General features: G+C 40.8%; 1 protein-coding gene across 4 annotated transcripts in view; it reads right to left on the bottom strand.

The window, feature by feature from the left end:
• ZNF143 (zinc finger protein 143) overlaps nt 1-21,470 on the bottom strand; it is a 67,161-nt gene extending 45,691 nt beyond the window's left edge. Inside the window, exons 1-5 of one of the 4 annotated variants that reach the window (XM_070383908.1) lie at nt 21,374-21,470; nt 2,786-2,904; nt 2,374-2,466; nt 1,452-1,535; nt 845-928 (exon numbers count right to left, since the gene is read on the bottom strand). In XM_070383908.1, the coding sequence (XP_070240009.1) occupies nt 845-928; nt 1,452-1,535; nt 2,374-2,466; nt 2,786-2,897 (373 nt within the window). In that variant the 5' untranslated portion in view covers nt 2,898-2,904; nt 21,374-21,470. Of the gene's footprint in view, nt 1-844; nt 929-1,451; nt 1,536-2,373; nt 2,467-2,785; nt 2,905-5,195; nt 5,237-21,373 lie in introns of those variants that run through there. The other 3 variants (XM_070383907.1, XM_014478006.2, XM_070383909.1) reach the window with 3 other exon arrangements.
• Between the last annotated feature and the right edge of the window lie 710 nt (nt 21,471-22,180).

Genomic DNA, 22,180 nt, shown 5'->3' with positions numbered 1-22,180 from the left:
CACTGCTAAAGAAAAAAAAAGTCAGAGTTTACTTTTCCTCAACTTTAATAAATTTACTTACAAATTAAAATATTCTAAATTTTTAAAAGTTTCTTTCGTTGATTTCACAACTAAACAGTTTTTAAAACATTTACAATCATTCTATAATAAAATATTTTATAAAATAATGACAATAACTAATATTTATTGAGCATTTACTTGGTGACAAATATTGTTCCAAGTGCTTTAGATGTTTGTATATTTTGTCCTTACAACTACCCTATGATGGGGGTATATATTATAATTTTCATTTCAGATGATGAAACTGAAGTACAAGAAGGGTAAATAATTTGCTCAAGGGCACACAGCTAAAAGACAGCAGATCCAGACTGGAACCCAGATAGTCTGGCTGCAGAGCTGTGCTCATTGCTCCTATGCATTTCACCTCAATCCTCTGGTCTCCCCTACAGAAAGTTAATACTCATGGACATTTTGCCATATTTACTTTAGATAATTTTAAAATTTTTATTTAGTTTTAAGGACCAACCCAAGGGGCAAAGGACCTTGCTAAAGACAGTACATTTAAAAGGAAAAAAAATCCACAATTTAGCTTTCAAGTGTTTTAATTTCATATTTTAAAAGCAGCCTCTATTTGAAGTCTTTCTAGGAATCAGGGTTTTTGCTAATCCAAACTGCTACTGGACCATTATGAGAGTTATATTAGATTGTGCCAAAATCTGCCATCTTATATTTGAGAGAAGAATTCTTCTTTTACATAACACCATTTCAGCAACTAAATAAAGGTCTTATTTTTCCCACACCCCACTTCTCCCTTGTTTTATTCAAATGTTCAGAGCTAATTTACCTTTGGAGGTATGGTGAATAAATGCTGTCGTTCCATCTTCTAACTGCACTGCTTGCCCATCCTCTAAACGCAAACTGTCCCCTGCTCAAAAACAATGCTTACATTTAGATCCCACGTTATCCAAGTATATGCTGATAGTTCAGCAGCAACAGGGTCAATAAACCATTAAATACATCATACAAACCTACGCTTGCTTTAAGGATACTTGAATATAAATAATTTCAGCAAAGCTGCTCTGAATAAGTGTTTAAAGGTAAAAAGATATTTACAATACCTGAGAAATATATACCAGGGGAAAAGGAGAATTGAAAGAAGGGATAAAAAAGAAAAAATAAGAAGACATGTAGGATTTAGCTCAACTAATAGAAATATTCACTTAAAACTGTTGCCCATTTATCTCCAGAGTACAGTCTAGTAACTTCTTTTCTATTATGTCTGAGAGAAAGTCTCAAGTTAAAATAGTCTTTAGATCCTCTCTTTGACATCTACCCATCTCTCCTTTCAGAAGGAAGACTAGAGATCAGGACCAAGTTAAAGTAGTAAGAGGCAGCTGGAGGCAGAAAATACTGAAGTATGAGAATCAGGAAGGAGAGTATCAAATACTTACTAGTTTTAGGTATGGGTACATGTTGAACATAGGCAGCAGAACCATCCTCCAACTGAATGACCTGACCATCTATGAGTTTTCCATCTAGAAACAAAAGATTAAAGCCAATAAATTAGCACAAGCAAAAAATTTCAACTTCATACAATTTCAAAATGATATCAACTATAAAAACATACACTACTTAAGATCATGTTCATCTTGCTTCTTCCCTCAATGTTCTGAGGCAATTCAATAACACATCCAGTGATCCTACAGAAAGCAGAAAAGCCTCCCTCAGCCATCCTTCCTTCCCTCCAACTTTCAATTAGTTCAAGAGGAAGAGTGGCTCATCATAGCAAGCGACATGAGTCAAACCTCCATATACCTTTCAGAGCCACTTAGGAATAGGGACCCTGACCACAGCAAAGCTGAAACTGGGAAGACAGAGAGATATATCAGTGCATGCAAGGCTAGTTGTCATTCTTATCTTTGGGGGCTACAAGTCCCTTGACTATGCATACATATATGCTCAGCAGGTTTCCATAAAAACAAGAAATTTGAGAACTAGGCTATTTCTTGGCACAAAGTAAACACTGATTTAGAAACAATGTTATAAAAGCAAAACCAAATGTCTATTTTTATGCATATTTTGTAAAAACATTAAATAGTAATTTAAAGTGATAAAGGTCTTACTGATAATAGGTCAATGACACTAACCCTCTCCCTTTCCTCACTGCTTCTGATAGAGTATGTTCCAAATATCTCAAAAGGTTTCCTCAAATTATCAAAACAAAATTTAAGTTAAATTGAAATGACTTAAAATTACCACATGCAATATAAGTGTCTTTAGGAGGGGTTAGGAAAAAGTATAACTGCTAGGTATTCCAACTCTGAGGTTATGAATTGCTGGTAATAACCAAGAGGCTGTATATGAAGCACATACCTTTAGAATTGTGCTGTATATAAGCAGTAGAACCATCTGCAAGTGTGACTGCTTGTAGGCTTACACCTTCCATGTTTTCTAAATTGTCACCATCTATTACAAAACGAAAGTTATTTTCTTTAAATAACTATCATATGTGCATGCTGTTTAAGTTTTTAAGTAAAAATTAATCAAAAGGCAGATTGCTTAACTTAGACTCAAGTGGACTTTCTTAAAGCATTTACAAAAAAATATTTCTAACCCTACTGTACCCACCATCCACACCAAGGTAAAAATGCTCATAAAAAGGCTTAGCTTTGTGTTGCCTTTAGCTAAGGGAGGAGGAACAAAGTAATCACAGTTGTGAGTTTCCATTTTCCCTTAAGATAAATATTTCCAAACCCACATGACCCCTTCAAATAAAACTGCTCACCTGCCACAGTTACTGCCTCTGTCAGACACAGGGTAACATGTTGAGCCTCCATTCCTCCTCCAGGAAACTCTGTCATTCCCTGAGAATCTCGATTTATCTGGGCTAACAACATTTTCTACCTTGAAGAAAAATGCAGGTATTAAGAACAAAAAACAATGTATTTACGAAATAAAATCTACAGAGAATATTTATGAACTATAAAAAACTGCTAAGGAAGTTAAAGAGTGTTTTGAAATAAGCTGAAATTTCACTTAATATGCAGGGTAAGAGTATTAGCCGAAAGTCCAGAGCATGCTTTTAATAATTCATCAGAAAATTACTGAACACACTGACAAGTCTTGCCCATCAGTTCTGTACCATGTCTAAAATTCCTGTAAAACCCAACATTCTTTGGGTTTAACATGTTGAATATTCCCCCTTAGAATCCATGAATGTACTGAGGCCATTCTGTTGACAATCTTCAGAAATCTATCCTGAATCTGGCCACTTCTCACAAGCTTCACCATCACCTCCCTGATCCAAGCCACTACCATCTCTTACCCTGAGATGTTACTGCAACAGCATAGTAATTGGTCTCCCTGCTTCTACTGTGACCTCCTTCACAGTCTCCTATCAACACGGCAATCAGACTGCCCTTTTTGAAGGGAAAAGTTAGATCTTGTCTCTCTTCTCAAAACTCTCTGATGATTTCTCATCAAAGTAAAGCCAAAAGTCCTTATGCTCGCCTGTGAGGCCAATGGTCTTGCCCCTATTTTCTACTGCTCTACATCTCACTCATTCCATTTCAGCCACGCTGGTGCCCTTGCTTTCCCTCTAACATAGTGGATGCTCTGCTGCCTCAGGACCTTTACATTTGATGTTCCTTCTGCTTGAAACAGTCTTCCTGGTATCTTCATTATTACTCTCGTCTTCTTCCAGTCTTTGTTCAACGGCACCTCAACGAGAGCTTCCTTATTTACCTCACTGCAAACTGTATCACCAACCCTCAATGATGATACACTCTATCCTTCTCCCTTCCTTTATACTTCCGCACAGTACTAATAAATGGACACTACATGATTTACTTATTTTGTTTCTTATCTATTTCTCCCTCTACTAGAATGGACAGGGACTGTTATCTGCTCTCTGCTAACTAAAGTGCCTACAAAGTCCCTGGCACATAGCACACAATAGGTGCTGAATAAATGGATGCACGAATGGCCCTTTAACCAATCTTCACCGTAACCCTGTCTCCCTTTTCCCACCTCCAGGTCTCATAACTTCTGTGGGCCTTGAGTTGTCTCTAACAGAAGTTGGGATAATTTAGCTGCCTTAAGCCAGGGAACTGGACCAGAGCATCTCACGAGGACCTTTTCAGGTCTAAAGATCTAATTTCAGCTGTCAATATTTAAAAGGGAAATATACAAACATTAGTAATATTTTACAATTATATTTATGTTTAGGACTAGAAGATTTTCATTTTATAAACACTATAAACTGCACCTTCTTTGGATTAAAGCCAAAGACTATGGTTTAGACTCACAAAAAGCCAGTCAAGGGCTGACTTCTCAGGGATTCCTGAAGTATTTATAATCTATATCTGTTTATAAAGCAAATGGAAACTTCAATTATTTCCTTGCTACTTCTAAGGACTAACAGAGAAGCCTCAAAGTAATAATGGTACTCTGCTCCCTGAGTTTAAGACTGGGACAGGCTCATTTTCAGAACAAGTACAGTCACTATATAACAGAAATAAGACAAGGAAATGGAAGGGAAAGCACCTATAAAAATGTAGTAAGTACTGCATGATTTTTACAGTATACATCTAGAAAGTGAATTTTGAAAAAGGCAGATTACAAGTTAATTCGGGTCATAATATCAAAAAATGTCCGTTTGACCATAACTCAAGCATTTGTCCTTTTCAATTATTTATAAATCTCCAAATTACTACATCAACAGGTAACTGATAAAGTTCTTTCTTGTCTGAAAACTGGTCAAGTGTTACATTTCTTTAGGAAGGCTTCAGCACCTATAGTTTCTATCCTAATTGAAAAAAATCTACATTAACTCAAAGATGAAGAGTCAGCTGATTCCTGGACACAAATTGCTGGCAAATACACTTGGTGGTAAGGGATTCAGAAGAGATCAAATGTGCACTACAACTGCCAGAGATAATAAGTGATGTCAGGTCACAGCCCATCTTATTCTCAAAAAGACTCCGTGATACAACTACTGCCCTTTGTTAGAAAATGATCAAGTGGGGGAAAATATGATAGTGAATAAATGAAATAAGCTAGAGTTAAAAACTCTATAGTTACTCACACCATATTCACATTCATGTCATGATTGTGCATCAACATTTTCAGATAGTGTGTAAATAAGCATGTGAGAAGGGCTTCCCAGGTGGCTCGGTGGTAAAGAATCCACTTACCAATGCAGGAGACACAGGCTTGATCCCTAGGTTGGGAAGATTCCCTGGGGAATAAAATGGCAACCCACTTCAGTATTCTTGCCCAGGAAATCCCGTGGACAGAGGAGCCTGGCAGGGTTGCAAAGAATTGGGCACAACTGAGCACGCACACACAAGCATGTGAGATACACACGATATCTTCAGAAAGAGCCACCTTGTGAAAAGCAGGCAATTTACTGTGCTTTAATAATGAAACATGGACCGAAATCAGACACAGGGAGGCTGTGATGGGGCACAACAGGAATCTCAAAGGAAGACATACGTAAAGTAATAGGTTCCTGCCTTTCTGGAAGATGATGATCAATATTACCATAAGAAAAGAAAATAAAATACATTTACGAAGTGCAGCAAATGTTATATCCAGAATAAAGAATTTCTACAACTCAACATCAAAAAACAATAACCCAAATAAATATTGGACAAAGGACTTAATAGAAATTTCTTCAAAGAAGATAAATGGCCAACAAAGATGAAAATATGCTCAATATCACTAATCATCGAGGAAAGGCAAATCAAAACCACGATTAGATATCACCTCACAACTGTGAGAATGTCTACTACCAAAACACAAGGTAAGTGTTGGCAAGGACATGAAGAAATTAGAACCATTATGCACTGTTGGTATGGAGAAGGCAATAGCACCCCACTCTAGTACTTCTGCCTGGAAAATCCCATGGATGGAGGAGCCTGGTGGGCTACAGTCCATGGGGTCACAGAGTCGGACACGACTGAGTGACTTAGCAGCAGCAGCAGCAGCAGCAGCAGCACTTTGGTGGGAATGTAGAACGGTGCACGGACGAATGCTCAGTCATGCACTTATCATAACACTTATCACAGTGTACTTTAATTACCTGTTTTTCTCCAGAGTAGAAGCAGTGTATATATAGTATGTGCACAGGTGCTCAGTCTCTTCAGTTGTGTCCGACTCTTTGTGACCCTATAGACTGTAGCCTGCCAGGCTCCTTTGTCCATGGGATTCTCCAGGCAAGAATACTGGGGTAGACTGCCATTTCCTACTCCAGGGGATCTTCCCGACCCAGGAATCAAACCCAAGTTTCTGGCATCTCCTGCAATGGCAGGCAGATTCTTTACTACTAGCAGCTGCTATTGAAAACAGTATAGAAGAAATTCCCTAGCAGTCCAGTGGTTGGGACACTTTGCTTTCACTGCCAAAGGCACAGGTTCAATCCCTGGTCAGGCAACTGAGACTGCCACTCCACAAAAAAATAATAATAATAATGAAATAAGATAAAAACAACAACAACAAACAAAAAAGACTGTTACTCCACAAGCTGAGTGGCACGGCCAAACAAATTAAAACAAAATAAAAACAGTATGGAGATTCCTCAAAAAATTACAAATAGAATTTTACCATATGATCAAGCAATCCCACTTCTGGGCATATATCCAAAGGGATTAAAAACAGACTCTCAGGAACTTCTCTGGTGGTGCAGTTGTTAAGAATCTGTCTGCCAGTGCATGGGACAAGGGTTTGATCTCTGGTCTGGGAAGATCCCACATGTGGTAGAGCAACTAAGCCTGGGCACCACAACTACTGAGCCTGTGCTCTAGAGCCCAGGAGCCACAACTACTGAGCCACGTACCACAGCTGCTGAAGCCCAAGCACCCTAGAGCCCACGCTCCACAGCAAGAGAAGCCACCGCAACGAGAAGCCACACAATGCAACTCGAGAGCAGCCCCACTCACTGCAACTAGAGAAAAGCCCTCATAACAACGAAGACCCAGAACAACCAAAAATAAAAAAATAAAGAGAATCATGCTTCCCACATTAAAGAAAATGAGTAATTAAATACTAGCTGACTTCATCCCCTAAAAAAAAAAAGAATCAGAGTTTCCTCAGTGGTCTCAGTCTACATCAGACCAATATTTTAAAATTTGAAGCCCTTAGATATCTCAAATTTGGTGTAAATTGTGAGATACAATTATTATCATGAATTATTATGAAAATATAAATCTAATGGTTCAGGTGTAAGAGTAAGGACTTCAACTACAAGTAATCTTTATCGTAGTAAGAAATGATACAAAAAGAAATCTAGATTAACAAATCCTAAAGACTTTTTGCATGAAGCTACAGAAACCAGACTCATTTGAAAAGACCCTGATGCTGGGAAAGATTGAAGGCAGGAGGAGAAGGGGATGACAGAGGATAAGATGGTTGGATGGCATCACCAACTCAATGGACATGAGTTTGAGTAAACTCTGGGAGTTGGCAATGGACCAGGGAGGCCTGGTGTGCTGCAGTCCATGGGTTCACTAAGAGTCAGACACGACTGAGCGACTGATCTAACTAACAAAAACCAGACCTTCAGAAATTGTCAAACTCCAGTTCTAACCTCAGGCTGGTTCCACCTACACACTTACCAGAGAAGTCCCGCCTTTCTATTACCTGGTCTCAATTACAAATTTTCCTTATGAACTCACTAATATACAAAGTGCTTCTTCATTTAAGCATGGTCATTTGTGCTGCATTTTATGACATCTCCTACCCTGGAATGAGGAATCTCTTAGTATAGCAACATAAAAATAGTAGGCTATTCTGTAACTTTGTAGTTTGCCGATTCAGTTACACTGCTTTGATTAACCTTTGTGAAAAACTGTCTTTAAATCTCTTCAGTTTTATTTAAATATTAATATACCCAGGGAGTAAGCATGTTCCGTGGATGCAATGTAATTCAGTTAAGCACAGAGTAGTTAGAACGTGCTAATAAATGAGGTAGTTTTCATAGGCTGTACAGAATGCTAAAGGGTAAAATGGAGGGACAGAGCTTATACTACCAATTTTAAAGAAGTAGGATATCCTAGTGGGTGGGTAAAATGTTGAAATGGAAGGCTTTACGAAGTTCCAAGAACATTCAGAAATGAAAGATTTACAACAGACTGGCAGGAAGCTGAGATGAGGCCTGGAGAAGTAAAACTAAAATATGTGTGAGAAAAAGCTGTGAGAACAGAGACAAGAATTTAGAAATGGACATCTAGGTCTAGTCATCAGAAACGTCAATGTTGGCGATGGTCTGCTCTTAACTGAACCACTGATATGAAAAAGAACCTAAAAAAAAATCTCTCTCAAACCTCAACAATGCGGTACTAACAGCAGAGCTTGATAAGGGCATTCCTGCATAGTTCAGTTTACTAAGCATGCCCTGGCCTGCCTGCACAGAGTCTAGGGAGTTTGAGGAAGTGTAAGTAGCAGGAGAGAGGTTCTGATATATTCAAACTCCACTTCTGACTGTGATCATGCATTGTATTTTATTTCCCTCAAGATAAACACTGCTGCTAAGTCGCTTCAGTCGTGTCCGACTCTGTGCGACCCCATAGACGTCAGCCCATCAAGCTCCTCCATCCCTGGGATTCTCCAGGCAAGAACACTGGAGTGGGTTGCCATCTCCCTTTCCAATGCATGAGAGTGAAAAGTGAAAGTGAAGTCGCTCAGTCGTGTCTGACCCTTTGCGACCCCATGGACTGCAGCCTACCAGGCTCCTCCGTCCATGGGATTTTCTAGGCAAGAGTACTGGAGTGGGGTGCCACCACCCTCTCCGAAACAGTTTATGTTAATATTTTATTATCCAAATTGCTCATCTTGTCATAAGTAAGGGAAGCAAAACATTGTGAGACAATTATGAAAATTACAGAGCATTCCTGACATACAACTGCAACAAAATAGATCCTTTGTACAAAAAGTACACGGACTGACACTAAACATAAATAGTAAACACACCTCTAGTCAGAAATAACTTTGCATAGGTCTCATATTTACAAGGCATTTTTCAGATCTAAAAACTTATTTGATGGAATAGTCCTGAAGCGACATAAAAGTTCTTGGGCTCTTCCAGCCTCTTCTGAATCCCCAAACCTGTCCCAAAAACTTACATTTCTTTGTTTCCTCGTGGCAACTATTTAAATATTTTCCATTTGTCTCAACTTCACCCCCTCTTCTGCTATCCCCCCACTCTGTCTCCTTCAGGACTTCAATTAATCAGCTCTCACAGAAAATAAGTCATCACAGGAATTATCTGCCAATAACCCTCACTTCACTGCATTTCTGCATGTTTCTTCCTTCTCTCCTACCATACTACTTTCCTATAAGGTAAGGCCAATTCTTCAACCTGTACTCTGCATTTCATTTGTCTTTCCTCCACAGGGATTTCATGGACCTCTTCTGTAAACAATTTCCCTCTCTCCCCGTTTCTTCCCATCAATAACTTAAAAACACAACAAAAAAACAAAACAAAACAAAAAACTCACCTCTGACTCAGCTACTTGTTCTCTCTTTCCTATCACAGCTAGATTTCCTTAACAGTTGTTACTAACAATGCTTCCTGATTTCCCACTGCCATCCATCTGATTTCTGTCCCTAAGAATGGAAACTCTCTGGTTGCTCACTGATCTCCATTTTAACATGAAGTTCAATGGCCATTTCTAGGCATGAATGAGAAATGAAAATATTCATCCACAAAGAGACTTATACAAGAATGTCCATAGCAGCTTCATTCATAATAGTTCCAAGCTGGAATGAACTCAAATAAAAGAAACGATTAAAAAAAAAAGTTGTGGGGAAAAAAAAAAGTTGTGATAAATTCATACAATAGATTATTACCTAGCAATAAAGAGAAACAAACTATCAGTTCAGTTCAGTCCCTCAGTCAAGTCTGACTCTTTGCGACCCCATGAATCGCAGCACGCCAGGCCTCCCTGTCCATCACCAACTCCTGGAGTTCACTCAGACTCACGTCCATCAAGTCAGTGATGCCATCCAGCCATCCCATCTTCTGTCGTCCCCTTCTCCTCCTGCCCCCCAATCCCTCCCAGCATCAGAGTCTTTTCCAATGAGTCAACTCTTCCCATGGGGTGGCCAAAGTATTGGAGTTTCAGCTTCAGCATCAGTCCTTCCAATGTACACCCAGGATTGATCTCCTTTAGGATGGACTGGTTGGATCTCCTTGCAGTCCAAGGGACTCTCAAGAGTCTTCTCCAACACCACAGTTCAAAAGCATCAATTCTTCGGTGCTCAGCTTTCTTCACAGTCCAACTCTCACATCCATACATGACCACTGGAAAAACCATAGCCTTGACTAGACTGACCTTTGTTGGCAAAGTAATGTCTCTGCTTTTGAATATGCTATCTAGGTTGATCATAACTTTCCTTCCAAGGAGTAAGTGTCTTTTAATTTCATGGCTGCAATCACCATCTGCAGTGACCTTGGAGTCCCCAAAAATAAAGTCTGACACTGTTTCCACTGTTTCCCCATCTATTTCCCATGAAGTGATGGGACCAGATGCCATGATCTTAAGTTTTCTGAATGTTGAGCTTTAAGCCAACTCTTTCACTCTCCTCTTTTACTTTCATCAAGAGGCTTTTTAGCTCCTCTTCACTTTCTGCCATGACGGTGGTGTCATCTGCATATCTGAGGTTGTTAATATTTCTCCCGGCAGTCTTGATTCCAGTTTGTGTTTCTTCCAGCCCAGCGTTTCTCATGATGTACTCTGCATAGAAATTAAATAAGCAGGGTGACAATATACAGCCTTGACATACTCCTTTTCCTATTTGGAACCAGTCTGTTGTTCCATGTCCAGTTCTAACTGTTGCTTCCTGACCTGCATATAGGTTTCTCAAGAGGCAAGTCAGGTGATCTGGTATTCCCATCTCTTTCAGAATTTTCCACAGTTTATTGTGATCCACACAGTCAAAGGCTTAGGCATAGTCAATAAAGCAGAAATAGATGTTTTTCTGGAACTCTCTTGCTTTTTTGATGATCCAGGGGATGTTGGCAATTTGATCTCCGGTTCCTCTGCCTTTTCTAAAACCAGCTTGAACATCTGGAAGTTCACAGTTCACGTATTGCTGAAGCCTGGCTTGGAGAATTTTGAGCATTGCTTTACTATTGTGAGATGAGTGCAACTGTGCGGTAGTTTGAGCATTCTTTGGTATCACAAACTATATACACATAAATAACAGTGTATAACAGTAACAGTGATGAATCTCAAAATTATTATGCTGAGAGAAGTAAGATAGACACAGAGCAGTACATATTGTATTATTCCATTAATATAACTTCCAAGAACACCAAAATTAATCTACAATGTTAGAATAAAATGTGATTGCAAGGTTAGGGGACTGATTGGAAAGGGGAACAAGGGAATTTTCTGTGGTGATGGATATGTTCTATTATCTTCTTTTGAGTAATGATCATCTGGATGTATACAACTGCCAAAACTCATCAAATTGAACATAGATGATTATACCCCAAATTTTCAAAAAGTTTTTTTAAATGACCAGACATTATAATATTGATATTTAAACATTAAAAAACAGTGTGATGGATACTTTTCTGTCTTTGATACCACTGACCTTTATCTCTTTCTTAGAATATTCCCTTGCCTTGGCATCTACGACATCTACATGCTCTTGGTTTCCTCCAACTTCCTAGCCAATCCTTTTCCATTTCTCCGATGTATTCCTAAATGTTGAGAACCTGCAAGTTTGCATCCTCATTTGTTTTTTCATTTTATGCACTTTTCCTTTTGGAATATCATATCCATTCCCATGGTTTCAAAGATCTCTAGAATGTACAAGCTTTCTAAAACTATCAAGTCTTTCCCCTTAATGGCTCCTGATTTATTTATCTAGCTGCTTATTGGCCTTGATAACATTCATGGTCCACAGCCACCTCCATCTCAAAACAGTTTGCCATAAAATTCTACTTTTGTATTTTCTACCTCAATGATAAATGCAATCACTACCCAGTAGTCCAATCCCCCTTAATCTCCAATCACGAAAAATGATCACTTTACCTCCTAAATATCTGTCAAATGCATTCACTTCTATTATTAGATGGTCTTAATTCAGGACACCATCACCACTTGGGTTATTACATCAGCCTCCTGAAATCCACTTTTACCCTCCTCCAACCTGATCTCCACAGCACAGTCCAAGTGCTTTCAAATCCAATCAGAGCATTTCTCTGTCATAAAAACCTTCAAAACTTTCCCACTTACCCATAAAGTCCAAATACCATGCATGATTGGGGTTCTACTAACTTCTCTCATACAATCATCCTGGTTTGCCCAACACTGACAAACTTCCCAGGTCATGGAACTTTCATTTCTGTTTTATTTCTCTGGGGGGAATTTGTTTTAAAATTGGGATAGTTTCCAGTTCAAGACAGTGGAGTAGAAGGTGTGTGCTCATCTCTCCTGTGAGAGCACCAAAACTGCAACCAGCTGTTGAACAACCATCAACAGGAGGACGCTGGAACCCAACAAAAAGATACTCCACATCCAAAGACAAAGAAGCCACAGTGATATGGTAGGAGGGGCACAATCACGATAAAATCAAATCCCATACCCACCAGGTGGTGATCCACAGACTGGAGACCAGTAATACCAAAGAAGTTCTCGCACTGTTGTGAAGGTTCTGAACCCCACATCAGGTTTCCCAGCCTGGGGATCCAACAAAGGGACTGGAAATCTCCATGGAATCTGGCCTTGAGGGCCAGCAGGATTTGATTATAGGCCTTCCAGAGGACTGAGAGAAACAGAGACTCCAAGCTTGGAAGGCACAAACAAAATCTTGTGTGCACCAAGACCCAGAGGAGAGGAGCAGTGGCCACACAGGAGACTGAACCAAAACCACCTGCTAGTGTTGGAGGGTCTCCTGTAGAAGCATGGATCGGCAGGGGCTCGCCACAGGGACGGGGGCACTGGAAGGTCCCCCTTGGCATAAAGCCTCTTGGAGTTCACCATTAAGTCTACCATAGAGCCCACAAACCCCAGGGCTGGATCGCCTCAAGCCAAACAACTACCAGGGATAGAGTGCAACTCCACCCATCAGCTTTGAGTAAAGCTTTTCTGAGCAAGGCCCTGTCCACCAGAGCAAGACCCAGTTTTTCCCATTCATCAAGAAGCTGACATAAACCTCTTAGCCTCATCCATCAGAGGGCAGACAGAAGAAGCAAGAAGAAGCACAGTCTCACAGCAGCTATAACAAAACCTATTATTACAGAAAGTTAATCACGATGCAAAAGCAGCAAGTTATATCCCAGATGAAGGGACAAGAAAAAAATCCCAGAAGAATAACTAAATGAGGTGGAGACAGGCACCTTCCAGACAAAGAATTCAGACTAATGATAGTGAAGATGATCCAGGATATTGGGAAAAGAATGGAGGCAAAGATTGAGAAGATGCAAGAAATGTTTACCAAAGATCTAGAAGAACTAAAGAATAAACAGAGATGAATAATACACTGCTGCTGCTGCTGCTAAGTCACCTCAGTCGTGTCTAACTCTGTGCGACCCCATGGACAGCAGCCCAGCAGGCTCCCTCGTCTCTGGGATTCTCCAGGCAAGAACACTGGAGTGGGTTGCCATTTCCTTCTCCAATGCATGAAAGTGAAAAGTGAAAGTGAAGTCGCTCAGTCGTGTCCCACTATTAGCAACCCCATGGACTGCAGCCTACCAGGCTCCTCCATCCATGGGATTTTCCAGGCAAGGGTACTGGAGTGGGGTGCCATTGCCTTCTCCCGAATAATACACTAGAAGGAATCAATAGCAGAATAACTGAGGCAGAAGAATGGGTAAGTGAACTGGAGGACAGAACCGTGGAAATCACTGCCACAGAACAGAATATAGAAAAAAGAATGAAAAGAAATGAAGACAGCTTAAGAGACTTCTGGTACAACATTAAACACACCAACATTTGCATTACAGGGATCCCAAAAGACGACTTCCCTGGTGGCTCAGACAGTAAAGCGTCTGCCTACAATGCAGGAGACCAGGGTTCAATCCCTGGGTTGGGAAGATCTCCTGGAGAAGGGAATGGCAACCCACTCCAGTACTCTTGCCTGGAAAATCCCATGGATGGAGGAGCCTGGTAGGCTGCAGTCCATAGGGTCGCTAAGAGTCGGAAACGACTGGGCAACTTCACTTTCACTTTTCACTTTCATTCATTGGAAAAGGACATGGCAACCCACTTCAGTGTTCTTGCCTGGAGAATCCCAGGGACGGGGGAGCCTGGTGGGCTGCCGTCTATGGGGTCGCACAGAGTCAGACACAACTGAAGCAACTTAGCAGCAGCAGCAGCAGCAGCAGCTGAAAACTTTCCGAACATGGGAAAGGAAATAGTCAACCAAGTCCAGAAGCACAGAGTATCCCAGGAAGGATAAACCCAAGGAGGAACACACAGAGACACACAGTAATCAAACTGACAAAAATTAACGACAGAGATAAAATATTAAAAACAACAAAGGAAAAACAACAAATAACATACAAGGGAATTCCCATCAGGCTATCAGCTGATTTCTCAACAGAACTCTACTAGCCAGAAGGGAATGGCATGATATATTTAAAGTGATGAAAGGGAAGAACCTACAACCAAGAATACTCTACCCAGAAAGACTCTCCTTCACATTTGATAGAGAAATCAAAAGTTTCCAGACAAGCAAAAGTTAAGAGAATTCAGCAGTACCAAACCAGCTATCCAAAAAATGCTAAAGGAACTTCTCTAGGCAGGAAACAAAAATGAAGGAAAAGACCTACAGAAAATAAACCCCAAATAATTAAGAAAACAGTTAACAGGATCATAATATAACCTTAAATATAAATAGATTAAATGCACCAGCCAAAAGACATAGACTAGCTGGGTGGATGAAAACATGTGCATATATGTACTTCTACTTACCATATCACCAAAACTAGGATCTAACAGAAAAATCTGTAATCACTTTTTAAAATCCAGCTACATATCAGAATTATCTTGAAATTTCTTGAAAAATACAAATGCTCAGGTATTGCTTTTACCTCCATAGCGCCATGTTTCTAATGAGCAGTCATATTTAAAAACTGGACTACATGATGGACTTTTACTTTTATCTAGTTTGTTTCACTTTTTATATTTCATCTTCAGTGTTTCCATTTCATTTAGTTTATGTTCTCCATCTCTTTTTTTGATGTTCTTTCTCAAGTCTTTATCAAGTATAGTAGAAAAGCTTTTGTATACATATATATATATGTATACTTTATATTTTTTAAAATATACGCATTTTTGCCTAACTAAAAAAATTATGACATTTTTATTCCATTTGTTTGACTTATGAATACAATACTAGATTTCTAATTAAAAAATAGATACGCAACAAAGGTTTACTGCATAGCATAGGGACCCATAGTCAATATCATGTAATGCCCTATGGTGGAAAATAATTTCAAAAATAATATATGTATATTTGTATAACTGAATCACCTTGCTGTGCACCTGAAACACTGTAAGTCAACTACACTTCAATTAAAAAAAATATATATATATGTATATAAAAGAATAAATAATTAAAAGGGAAAACAAATTGGAATAGTTTTGGGCAAGGGCTTCTCTGGTAACTCAAGACAGTAAAGAATCTGCCTGCAATGCAGGAGACCCAGGTTCCATCCTTGGGTTGGGAAGATCCCCTGGAGAAGGGAATGGCTACTCACTCCAGTATTCTTGCCTGGAGACTTTCAGGGACAGAGGAGCCTTCGGGCTACAGTCCATGGGGTCACAAGAATCAGACACAACTGAGTGACTAACACTTTCAAAGGCAAAACAACTTGGAAACTATTTTAGACATAATAAAAGACTGAGCATTGAATAAATGTGTAAACGCTAGTGGAAGCCAGAGCTCTCGTTAAGGAAGAAGGGAAATGCAAATACGGAATAAGGGAAGAAAAGAAAGAGCTCTGTGGAATGAGCTGGAATTGGAGGTACTGGTGTGAACTCAATCTCTTAAATGTGCTTATGTGTGTATACACAGGCATATCCTACTTTGTTCTCATTTTGCTCCTTTCTAAGGTAACTATTTTTCTCCATGGTTCTAAACACAGAAAAACTACCCACAAACTGGCATGACTGAACAACTAACACTTTCAGCACATCAAGACAAGTTGGTCACTCTATCCTCCAGTCTTATTCTAGCACAATCTCACATTCTACATTCCAGCAACACTGATTAAAATTCTAGTAGTTAACGATACTAGAATCATTTAATCAGAGAAGGCAATGGCACCCCACTCCAGTACTCTTGCCTGGAAAATACCATGGACGGGGGAGCCTGGTAGGCTGCAGTCCATGGGGTCGCTAAGAGTCGGAAACGACTGAGCGACTTCACTTTCACTTTTCACTTTCACGCCTTGGAGAAGGAAATTGCAACCCACTCCAGTGTTCTTGCCTGGAGAATCCCAGAGACAGGGGAGCCTGGTGGGCTGCCGTCTATGGGGTCGCACAGAGTCGGACATGACTGAAGCGACTTAGCAGCAGCAGCAGTATCATTTAATAATATTAAGATGTAAATAATTAAAAAATTTAATAATGACAACTTATCCTTCCAAAATACTATGTGCCAGGCATTACTACTAATTCATTTAATCCTTCTAGTAATCCTATGAATTAAGTATCATTTAATCACAGTTTTACAAATGAAGAAAGTGAAACTCAGGTTAAATGATGTCCTTAACTTCACAACATAAATGGTAAAATCACCTTCTAACCATTTGACTCTCTACATGAGCCACTCCGGCCCAAGATGTCTCTTGCATCTGGGCTCTGAACACTGCCATTCATTCTCTCAAGGATACTCTTCCTTCTCTCTTTGCTGCTGCTAAATCGCTTCAGTCGTGTCCAACTCCGTGCAACCCCATACACAGAAACCCGCCAGGCTTCCCTGTCCCTGGGATTCTCCAGGCAAGAACACTGGAGTGGACTGCCATTTCCTTCTCCAATGCATAAAAGTGAAAAGTGAAAGGGAAGTCGCTCAGTCGTTTCCGACTCATAGCAACACCATGGACTGCAGCCTACCAGGCTCCTCCGTCCATGGGATTTTCCAGGCAAGAGTACTGGAGTGGGTTGCCATTGCCTTCTCTGCCTTCTCTCTTTACTTGGCTAAATTCTTCAGATTCCACTGGAAAGTTTTATCTCAACTCCCCAAACTGGGTCTGAATGCTTCACCTGTATTTCCCAAGACACTGTGTCTATACCCTTACCATAACACTTACCACAGTATACTTGACCTGTTTTTCTCCAGAGTAGAAGCAGTGTATTTAGAGCATGTGCACGCGTGCTCAATAGCTTCAGTCACATTTGACTCTTTGTGACCCTATGGACTGCAGCCTGCCAGGCTTCTCTATGGGATTCTCCAGGCAAGAATACTGGAGTGGACTGCCATCTATGCTCTCCTCCAGGGGATCTTCCTGACCCACAGACCGTACCTGGGTTTTCTGCACTGCAGGCGGATACTTTACCACTGAGCCACCAGAGAAGCCCATATTTATAGCAACCACTTACTAAAACATACAATAGTATCTAAGGAGAATTCACCTATTGATAGACTAGAAAGTATGCATTATACCCAGGAAGGAATACTTACAAGACATGATATATAGGATTATACTTAAGAATAAGGACTCCTGAGCCAGACTGCTTCACACTCTCATTGACCACATATTATCTATGTGACCTTGGGCAAGTTACTTAAGCACACTGTGCCACAGTTCTCTATCTGTAAAAGGCAGGTACTTCACAGAGGTACTGCAAATAAAAATTGCTTTTAACAGCATGTGGCATTACATGTATGTTTGCTATTAATGAGCTTCCCTGGTGGCTCAGAGAGTAAAGAATCCACTTGCAACGTGGGAGACCTGGGTTTGATCCCTGGGCATGGCAAAGTACCCCAGTATTCTTGCTTGGAGAATCCCCATTGACAGAGGAGCCTGGCGGGTTACAGTCCATGAGGGTCCCAAAGAGTTGGACATGACTGAGTGACTAAGCTGCTTATCAGTAGTTTAAAGCTAAACGAGAAGCTGAATGTCTGTCTTATTCACTATTTTCACCTACTACATGCAGGATCTTAGTTCCCTGACCAGGGACTGAACTCAGGCTCCCAGGCAGTGAAAGAACTGAGTCCTAACTACTGGACTGCTAGGGAATTTCCGTCAAGTGGTATTGCCAGAGGAGGAAAAAACAAGAAAAAGTTTCAGAGATGTGTTATTCAAGAGAAACTTTCCTCTTGTTCATAATTTTACTTTTTGAAAATACCTTTACTAAGATACAATTCGCACACCATAAAATTTATCCATTTAAGGTGTACAAGTCAATGACCTTAAGTATAGAGTGTACAAATATCATCACAACCTGAATTCAGAATATTTTTATCACCAGCAAAAGAAAAGCCTATCTCCCCCTTCCCAAACCCATAGGTAACCACCAATCTACTTTCTATTTCTACAGATTTGCTTATTCTGGACACTTCACATAAATGGAATCATAGCAGATGGTCTTTCGTGACTGTCTTCTTTCACTTAAATAATGTTTTCAAGGTTCCTCCATTAAAAAAATTTTTTAAAGCTAAAAATAAAAAATTTCAATCTATAAAAATGCTGAATCACTGTTATATGCCCTAAACAAATAAAATGTAAATCAACTATACTTCAATTTAAAAAGAGAAAAAAATTTCCTTATCCTTATGAAAGTTTTTTCCCTCAAAAAGAAGACAAAAAATAATTTCTAAGGGTGATTTAAAATAATTGACTTTAAAAAATATATATTTACTTATTTATTTTGGCAGAGCTGCCACATGTGGAATCTTAGTTCCCCGAACCAAGAATTGAACTCAGGCCCCCTGGCGTACCAAGTCCTAATCACTGGACCACCGGGGAATTTCCATAAAGTGGTATTTTAAGTACAAAAAAATGTAGTTTGGAGTTAAAAGGCCTGTGTCTACACATTAATGGATAAGTTATTTCCACAGAGTACAGAGTTCCCATGGTGGCACAGTTTTAAAATAGGATTAAATTTATTGGAAATTAGACTTTTTATTTCTCTGAGAGGGAGGGAGATTTTCAGTATAGATCCATCTTAAAAACAAAATCATTTTGATAGTACAATACACTGTCTTACAAAAGCTATCCTTAAAATGCAAATTAAGCATAGAAATCAGCAATGAAACAACTCAACTCTTTAAACAATCACTATGTCCTGAAATAAAGCCAAGTGCAAAAAGACTAAGAACTGGGTAAAATCTCAAATTAAAAATAAAAACAAGGGCTGCCCTAGTGGTAGAGAGGCTGACTCTGAGTTCCCAACGCAGGGACCCTGGGTTTGATTCCTGATGGGGAAACTAGATCCCACATGCTGAAACGAAGGCCCAGGGCAGCCAAATAAATAACACGTATATAAAAACAAGAACTATATAAGAACTTCAAAATTAAGTAATGATAAGAACATCAGGACTCAGAAAGTTCTCATGTGTAATCATAAACTGTACCTACATTATAAATATTTAATAACAACTAAACTAACAGTAGAGGGGACTTCCTGGTGGTCCACTGGCTAAGACTCCACACCCACAATGATGGGGGCCCTAGTTAGATCCCTGGTCAGAGAAATCAATTCCACACATTCATGATGTAACTAAAAGATTCCACATGCCACAACTAAGACCCAGAGGAGCCAAATGAATAGATAAATAATAAATATATGTGATTGTTTATAGCAGCATTATGCATAATAGCCAAGATAGAAGCAACCTGAAAGTCCACATGAACAGATGAACGGATAAATAAAAGGTATTATGTGCATGCAATGAAATATTTGGCAATAAAAAGAAATGAAGTACTCATACATGCTCTAACATGAATGAATCTTGCAAACATGCTAAGTCAAAGAAGCCAGTCACTATAGCCCACATACTGTGTGATTCCATTTTTATGAAACACTGGGAACAGACAAACTTGTAGATTAGTGGTTGGTGAAGGAGCTGTGTTATGGGGAAATCGGGAGAAACTTAGTGGGTACCGAGTTTCTTGGGGGGTGATGAACCTGTTTTAAAATTTTAGTAATGGTTGCACAACTCCGTGAAAACCTTAAACCTACCTAATTACATTCTTTAACGGGGTGAATTGTAAAGGTCTGTATATTCTATCAATAAAGTTGTTACTTTTAAAAACTAAAAGGTGGCTATGGAAAAAATAGGCAAAGTATTTGTACATTAAATAATTTCCAAAGTAATCAAAATACACTTGGGTAAAATTCGTTACTATCTTACCGAAACTTTTGGATGATTTCATTACCTAAGTCTCTTACTAAACACGTAATAACGAACTGGAACTATGCCATCAGCAAGGGAAAATATTAAATATTGCACAGATTTTTGTTAACTACAGCAAAACTACTGGACGCTTACAGCTTCTAGTAAGATTCAGGACAAAGGCGACAACCTCGAAATTACAGTTTTTCACATGTCCACTAGATTATACCAGCTGACTACAGACACACTTCCAAAAGCTTAAACTGATCTTAAACTTATCATCAGTTTGGCAATCATTTTATCACTTTTTACTTAACTTCTTTAATGAGTAAACAATGTTACAAAGAGCAAAAGGGGAGAGAATATTGATGGACGTTCCACAATAAATGTTACAAAGCAACGAAGGATTCGTTCACTTTTCACCAAAATCGAGAAAACAGAATGATAAAATCAGTAATTTCCAATATTCGATATTAGGCTCAACGACCCCAATTTTTTTTTTTTTCCCCAAGTTAGGGAAACAAGAAATGTGTGCATGGTCGGAGCGGGAGGAAATACTGGGGGCGATCTGCAGGCGGGAACCCAATCGGGCCCTCGGCCAGTTCTGCCGCCGGCGCCCCAGCCGGGGCCTGGTGCAGACCAGGGCCCAGCGTCTCAGCCAGAGGAGCTTCGCCGCGGCGGCGCCTGGGGACTCGCTCCGCGCGGAGGTCAAGCCGAGAAGCGCCGCCAGGCTCCCGAGGGCTCCACCCTCCCCTCTTTCACTCCCTCCCCTCGGCGGTCCCCTGAGGGGAACAGGCGGGGCGCTACCCGACGAGCCTGGGGGGAGGGGGGGGTGGTTTACGTCCTCAGAGAGAAAAGCTCCGCCGCCCCAGAGTGGCGGCCGCGGGTTATTAATAAACTCCGCTTCTGCCCAGACGCAACTACCGCGGCCGGCCGTAGGATCGGCAAGGCCTGAGATGGAGGCTGAGCAGCCGGAGCCAGAGCCCGGGCCCAAGCGGGCCCGCGCCGCCGCGCTGAGGGCGGCGGCCGGGCGGAGAATAATGCACACTGGGTAAAAACACATTTATATACGAACCTCCGAGAAAATTTTCCAACAATTCCTTCGTCCGACCACCATGCACCAGGACAGGAAACAGCCGCCCGGCCCCCAGGCCCCGCAACCCGCATAGTAGCTCTGAGGCCCGCCCCCAGCCTCCATTGGGCTGTCATTACGTCACTCACTAGACGCTTCCTGCCTGCCATTGGCTCAAATTAAGGCGACGCGAAAGAAGACGGCCTTATCCACGCCCCCTTACCTGACGTCAGCCTCGCCTGGCCTTACAGCCAGCGACTGAGTGGCTTACCCAAAGTGCGGAACCAAAGTTCCTGCTTCTGACTGGTTGACAGAACCGCTCATCCCAGCGCGACAACGCCTTTCTGACAAGTGAATTATGCCTATTCTGGGGCCCCAGCAGGAGGCGCCATTTTGTAGCGAGGGAGGGAGGCTGGTCCTTGTGACTAGCCGGGAGGGAGAAGAGTTCACAGGCGCCATTTTCCCCACAGGGGCTTGGAGGTGGCCTTGGCTCTCCCGGTGGGCTTGCTGGAGCGCGTTCTGGAGATCGGTTGCGCTTTGCCTAGCAATTGCTGAGTGTTGCCCCGTCGGTAGGGTGGGGTGAGACGGGATGCGACGGCTCACAGTTCCCTGGGGGCTCTTGGTGCCAGCTGAGGCCTTTGATCTTGGATGGAGGTTCTGGTTTTTGAGAGCTGCCGTATCCTTGTCACTGGCTGCCAAGACTATCTTTGCTTTTCCAGTCGCCGGGGTGTCATCATTGGTAGGAGGATGAACCTCCTGCCTCAGCGGAAGCTCAGGCGAAACTCGACAACGAGGCGGTGGTCTTGGACT

The sequence above is a fragment of the Bos mutus genome, chromosome 15 (genome assembly GCF_027580195.1).
Source record: "Bos mutus isolate GX-2022 chromosome 15, NWIPB_WYAK_1.1, whole genome shotgun sequence".
NCBI classification, from domain to species: Eukaryota; Metazoa; Chordata; class Mammalia; order Artiodactyla; family Bovidae; genus Bos; species Bos mutus.
Note: the sequence above shows the minus strand (reverse complement) of the source record. Positions and strands in the feature narration are given on the sequence as shown.